This window comes from Orcinus orca, chromosome 21 (genome assembly GCF_937001465.1).
Source record: "Orcinus orca chromosome 21, mOrcOrc1.1, whole genome shotgun sequence".
In the NCBI taxonomy this organism is placed as follows: domain Eukaryota; kingdom Metazoa; phylum Chordata; class Mammalia; order Artiodactyla; family Delphinidae; genus Orcinus; species Orcinus orca.
The window spans coordinates 5,758,983-5,765,880 of NC_064579.1; the positions used below are offsets into that span (position 1 = coordinate 5,758,983).

General features: G+C 42.6%; 1 protein-coding gene across 5 annotated transcripts in view; it reads left to right on the forward strand.

The window, feature by feature from the left end:
* The window catches only part of NSD3 (nuclear receptor binding SET domain protein 3), a 110,195-nt gene that overhangs the window by 97,428 nt on the left and 5,869 nt on the right, over positions 1 to 6,898 (forward strand). For 4 of the 5 annotated variants that reach the window (XM_033415027.2, XM_004284886.3, XM_033415031.2 and 1 more), the window contains 4 exons: positions 2,206 to 2,322; positions 3,970 to 4,111; positions 5,605 to 5,711; positions 6,266 to 6,470. In XM_033415027.2, coding sequence (XP_033270918.1) covers positions 2,206 to 2,322; positions 3,970 to 4,111; positions 5,605 to 5,711; positions 6,266 to 6,470 — 571 coding nt within the window. The remainder of the gene's footprint in view (positions 1 to 2,205; positions 2,323 to 3,969; positions 4,112 to 5,604; positions 5,712 to 6,265; positions 6,471 to 6,898) is intronic. The other variant, XM_033415028.2, reaches the window with a different exon arrangement.

Consider the following 6,898-nt stretch of genomic DNA (forward strand, 5'->3'; position numbering starts at 1 on the left):
AGCAACTCTTTGAGGCTAAAGATTTGTCACTTTTTGGATGCCTAAAGTATTTCTTTTACAAAATAGCTAGAGACATTTATTCACAATGGTATCGAGTTTACGAGACTTCCACGCCTCATGTTTGCTATCAGCACTTTCACCTTTCTGTATTCACCAATTTTCATAGAATAGTAAATATAAACTATAATAAATGGTTTTCAGGCCTTTCAAGCCACAGAACCCTTTCTTCAAATGAAACCTTAACTTGAATCCCAATTTGTTAAAAAAAACATGAAGCGGAGCTGATTTGGTTTAAATTCTGCTCTGTAGGTTTTCATTAAAGGAAACTTGCCATAGAATAAAGGAACACTAGGTGGCAGTGCAGCCAAGACGGCAATGAAATCTTCTACCTGGTGAGGGTGGTGATACCATACAAAGGTGCAGAATGTTTTCAGCAGCCGGGGTCCAAGTCCAAACTGGGTGTAGGAAAAGCCACTCTGGGCCACAGTGCGTAGTACCTGAACGTGCAGAGCGGTCCTGCCGTGGTGTTGCAGTTAGAGATGAAGTGCGGTTCTTTTCTAACTCTTTGTCAGAGCTTGTACTGTCAGTTAAAATGGGGGAGAGAAGAAGCCTGAGGTGCACTCTTGTGGTGACCAGGCCCAGCTGAAACGAGCGTGTGGCTGCCTGAAGCAGGCGGGGTTCCTCCCCCATCTCACCCACGGCCGGCCGGCCACCTAGGGAAAGGCTGACCCACAGGCGCCCTTCTCTTACACAGAAATCACAATCTTGTCTTTTTATCAGTAGAGAAAGGACATTGGCTTATGCTCTTAATTATTCATCAAAATCAGAAAATATAATATAGTACTCTTGAGATGACTGGTACTCTCAGTTCTGTGATACTAAGAGCTATGAGAACGGCTAGTGAGAATTTGTGTCGGGGGCCGGGGGAGGAACACAAGTCTGGTGAAGCAATAAGCAAATACATTTTAATTTACTGCCTAAGACATTTCTTTACCTTAAAAATGTATTGGTAACACCAGTAAGTCCTGTAGCTAATGCTGTTGTCCTAGACTGAATCAGCCATGCTTTTGAGGTAAAAGGGTTAATGCTTATGCATTTGTAAACATGAAAGGTTGAATGTACCGTGTTTACACTTATTTAAAAAGGAGCTTATCGCTACACACCTGTTAGAAACAGCAAAATGAGAAATAGGGACTATACCACATGTTGGTGAGGAAGTGGGGAAACTGCATCTCTCCTACCTGGGGAGAGTAGGGTGCGAATGCGCAGTGGTACAGCCACTCCGGAAAGCAGTTCAGCAGTTTCTTAAAAAATTAAACATGTGCTCACCATATGACCCAGCATGTATCCCAGAGAAATGAAAACCTCTGTCTGCACAAAAACTTTATCAGAGTGCTCACAGCGGCTTTATCTGTAATAGCCAAAACTCGGAGACCATTCACATGTTCTCCAGCCGGTGACCGGTCACACAAACTGTGGTGCCTCCTTGCTGTGGCACAGCACTCACCAGTGACAGAAGAATGAACTGTTAATACATATAACTTAGATGGATCTCAAGGGAATTAGGCTCAGTTTTTCTTTAAAAATCCAATCTCTAAAAGTTACATACTGTGATTGCATTTATAGAACACTCTCAAAATGACGCAACTATAGAGGTGGACAAGGTCCTACTGTTTTTTGCACAGGGAACTATATCCAATATCCTGTGATAAACCATAATGGAAAAGGATATAAAAAAGAATATATGTATAACTGAATCACTTTGCTGTACGGCAGAAATTAACACAACATTGTAAATCAACTCTACTTCAATAAAATAAATTTTTAGGAGAACTATAGAGTTGGAGAACAAATTAGGGATGGAGGATGGATGTGGTTATGAAGGAGAAGCACAGGGCATCTGTGCTGATGGGACAGTTCTGTATGTTGCTTGTGGTGGTGGTTACCTGACTCTACACCTGGTAGAATCCCATAGAACCACACACATGCACACATAACACACACAAATGAGTGCCTGTGAAATCGGTGAAATATGAATAAGGCCTGTAGATTGTACCAGTGTCCATTTTCTGGTTTTATTTTGTACTATAGTTGTATTTCCAGGAATGTTTTTGGTTAATTCTCGGATTATACATGTGGTGTTAAGGAATGCTTTCTACTAGGATGCACTGACTGTACATTTATATATTGCGTGCTCCTCTGCAGGGTGAATTTGTAAATGAATATGTTGGCGAATTAATTGATGAGGAAGAATGCAGATTGCGAATCAAGCGAGCCCACGAGAACAGTGTAACTAATTTTTATATGTTAACTGTTACCAAGGTAAAATTGCTTTTTTTTTTTGGTAAGAAAAAAGGATTTTTTGGTTTAATTTGGTGGTCTTAGGTTAAACTCGGTTTCCTTCCTCTCATTTGGTTTTTCTCAAGCAAATTATAATGGTTTGCAGTAGCCAGTGTGTGTCCCACTAGAATATGCTCGTTACACCAGAGTACAAAAGTGAATGATTACTGGCACCTTGCACAGGTCATGTGAGACGCGCTGTGAGTGAGAAGATGACCAGGAACAGGGTTGACACATCTGGATTTGAGTCCCAGCTCTTAGTCACTGAAAGACCTGGCCCTCAGTTTCTTTATCCCCAAGGGAGATAATTAGCTCTGTAATTCTAAGTTATAAACCACCAGTAAAGTTCTGCTTTAGCAAAAATCCTAACTGTAAATTGTTCTATATATTTAAGCTTCTTTTATGAGTTAGGAAAAATGAATGCTGTCAAAAGAAAAATGACAGTAAAACTTCTGGTTTAATACATGTAACTGTGAGTGCTGTTTGATGCACATGACAGCACAACTATTTCATTTAATTTCTTCAACAGTCCTCTGGAGTATAACCTTTAAAAGTTGTGAGTCACTATATTGTACATCTGTAACTTATATTGTACACCAATAACTATACTTCAATAAAACTATACTTCAATAAAAGATTTAAAAAAAAAAACAGTCCTCTGATTTACAGAGGACAAGAGACTGAGATCCAGCCCTAAGTGATTTGTTGGATATCTTGTTACAGTTTAATGATGAGCCAAGACTAGTACCCATGTTTCCTGTGTTCCAGGCTGTCTCTAAAACTGAGTCAGAACAGCCTTACAAGAACCAGAAATCATTGAAAAGAAGCACTATGTTAACTGATATGTCACTGTTTGAAAGTTTTACCACCTTCATGAACATATACTTTATATACATAAAATGCCATTTATTTGTGACTGCTCATTGGCCCCTTAAATCCTAGCCTCGCTGCCGGTGACCCCTGCAGCCACCTGGACAGCACTTGGGAGGCTCCGTCTTCTAGAGCTTTCCCAGACTATCAGAGTTTAAATTCAGGGAGCCAAAATGTTGAGCTTTTTATGGTATTTTGAACTTTTGTGTCAGTAAAAATAGACTATGAAGATTATATCCCAAACTCTAGCCCTTCCATCAGTCAGATCTCCAAGTCTTCATTCAGAGAAGTTTCTTGTTTTTCCTGCCTCCCTCTTTATGGCCTAAGCTCTCATCCATCTACCCCCCTACAAGCTTTGCTTCTTGCTTAGAGCAGGAAAGGAGGGCTGACAGCAAAGCACCATAGTTCCCGTCACAAGTGGCATCCGAGCTGAGAGCGGTCTACTCAGAAAATGCCTGTCGCTAAGCCCACGGCCAGCTGATCTCAGTCGCATTATTCTGTGGTGTGTTTGTTTCTAGAAACAAACTTTAAAAGAAACTAAACTCCACTTCATCTTGCTTGCTTTTGACTTGGTCATCATGTAAAGTAGAGAACTCAGTCAGTTGTGCTGCGAGCACAATTTCGGAGCTGTCGGTCGTCGGACCTCAGCTGGCGGCAAACAGTGCTGCCTCGTGGCTCTCGCCTGAGTTGGATGTTTCTCAGACACGCTTGTGCTCAGTTTCATGTCAAAGGAGCTTTTCCTCTCCTTTCTCTCTGAAGGACCGCATCATTGACGCTGGCCCGAGGGGGAACTACTCTCGCTTTATGAACCACAGTTGTAATCCGAACTGTGAGACACAGAAGTGGACGGTGAATGGAGATGTTCGAGTTGGCCTTTTTGCTCTTTGTGACATTCCTGCAGGTAAAAGGGACTCTGCCCCCTCCCCGGAAAGCAAGTATGTCTTTGAGGGCAGGACATTCTGACACTCAAGTGTCAGACAAGTTTTGACACTCAAGTATTTATTCAAATAAGATAAAGAGCTATATTTAGAATTGTTACCTGCCTGTAGGAAGTAAACATCTATATCCTGCAAAAGGGAGCGTAGCAAGAGAGGGTATCACAGAATTCTGTGTCTATGATCCCACTGAATTAGTTCTCCAAATTATTGCTGTCTGTATAATGTAACCAAATGTTTAAGCTTTTTTTTCTTTAATGTTAAAGAAAATATTAACCAGTTGTTACCATCAACTGGTCCCTTCGTTTGTTTGCGGGAGGTTGTTTTGTTTTGTATTTTAGTTTGAAAAATCAGTCTGTTTCAAATTAGACATAAAACGCTTCTCAAAGCAGAGTTACTGCTTTCATTTTTCCTTACCCATCCAGCATCAATAACAGCAAGACTTAATTTCTCGTTTGTTAAGTCTGTAGAAAAATGGGTGGGAAGAGAAATGCTGTAGCTAAAAGTGATGTAAACTGTGTTTCTAGCACTCGCTGTGGATTGCTGAGGTCCAGCTAAAGAAAGCTTGAACTGGGAATTCCCTGGCAGTCCAGTGTTTAGGACTCAGTGCTTTCACTGCGGGCGCCCAGGTTTGGTCCCTGGTTGGGGAGCTAAGATCCTTCAGCCAAGCAGTGTGGCCAAAAAAACAAAACAAAAAAACCTTTAAAATGCTAGAAATCTGTCCTTAAAGGCAACGGCAAAAAGACAGGGTTTAATTCAGTACTTAATGTAATTTTTTTAATTTCTGAGAAAGAAACCACTTCATAACAGGAAGTCCCTTGTTTAACTCTGGCACACGTTCTTAGGAATTGTTATGTGTAAAAAGCAGGGGACTGACTGTGTACATTGAATTCGCTATTTGCTGCATGGTGTGGCCAAATTTAAAAAAAAAAAAGACGAAAGAAAGCAAGCTTAGACCTCCTAGTTTGAGTCCCTGGGTCTTTGGTGTATGTAGTAAATGTGCATTTTGAAGTCTTTTCTGATCATAATGTGAGGCATTAATTACTGGAAATGGTATGGCTGTGACAATTCCACGGTCATCTTGTTTATTTAGAAACTAGTGTAAATTAGTTTTAGAAAAGAGAGCTAAACTAGAACCCATTTTTCTTGAGCACAGATTTCAGATTCTTAATCTCTGTCACATGGTCTTTGACCACTTCAGTGAAAAGAATATGATGGTCTTTGTAGAATATTTATTTTTGTTTTAATCATTGGTGGATCGGATGTTTTTCTCTAGTTTTTTGGGTTTTTTTCGTTGTTTTTTTCCTTTTTCCCATCACCGTCTTCAGTGTGGAACACGGAGGATGGAAGGGTCTTCATGTCAGAATTATGTCTCTTTTTTCGTTGTGAGGGTGTGTCTTTGACAGCATTTCTCTCCCCCAGGACTTGAGTCTGAATACTTCTCTCTCTTGTGTTCTAGGGATGGAGCTAACATTTAATTACAACCTGGACTGTCTGGGCAATGGCAGGACGGAGTGCCACTGCGGGGCGGATAACTGCAGTGGTTTCCTCGGCGTGCGGCCAAAGGTCAGTGGCTGCAGGGGGCGCCCCTGGGGCTGGGGAGGGGTTGCTGAAGAAGCTTGTTTGGGGCTGTCTCAGGAGGTGCTGGCCAGGGGGACCTGGTTTAATTTGCAGGCCAGCAGTTGCGTTTACCCAGAGTTTAGACTCCGACCTCCCACTAGAGCATATCTCAGTGAGAACTGTTAGGTTCTGAAAATGTCTGTGTTTCTGATTGAATTTGAACTTAGCAAGATCTTTTTCAAAAACTTCAAAAAAAATTCACACTATCCTAATACACTTTAGTGTATCCGAATTATACACTTTAAATTGGTGAACTTTATGGTTTGTGTATGCTATCTCAGTTGTCTTTGCAATTTGGAAAAAAAAAAAACACCTATTCAAAAAATCAATGAAAAATGATTTATTTTTACTACAGTTCCGTGACAGGGTAAGCCCTCCTGGTGTTTTAGGTAACCGAACAACAGGTGAATTTAAATGAACGTGAGGTTGTAGGATCTCCCTTTTACGCAAAGCTTCACGCACTGTGATCGTTAAAACCATGACCCCCTCTCTCCTGCCAGTCGGCATGTGCGTCCACAACTGAAGAAAAGGCAAAAAACGCTAAGCTGAAGCAGAAGAGACGAAAAATCAAAACAGAGCCGAAGCAGCTGCATGAGGATCACTGCTTCCAGTGCGGGGACAGCGGCGAGCTGGTCATGTGCGACAGGAAGGATTGCCCCAAAGCCTACCACCTGCTCTGCCTCAACCTGCCCCAGCCGCCCTACGGTGAGCCCGGCCTGCAGGCCCCGCCCGACTCCATCTCTGCCCACCATGCCCGACTCAGAGTACGGGCGGCCTAGTCCCCCGTGTGGAGCCGTGGGATGGGAAGCGTTGGAAAGAGCAAGCAACAGTAGCAAGCAAAGATTTTGCTAGTGAAAAATCTGTCTCAGTGCAAATGGGGGACGCCCGTGGGCCAGCAAGGACTGGTGTCTTACTGTCCATTACCACAGGTGGTAGTTGGCTCCTAGCTGAGTTTCGGGCAGTAGCTCGCAGCCACACCGACAGGTGCACCCAGACCTCTGCTGGCTGAGGTTTGGAGTCGTAGTCAACTGCATTCAGCCCCCAGTCCGAGAGGAAGGTGGGAAGTGGGGTGTCTCGTGGGTGTTGGGGACAGGCACTCACTGGGATCCTTCCCTTCTTCCCGCCCACACTAG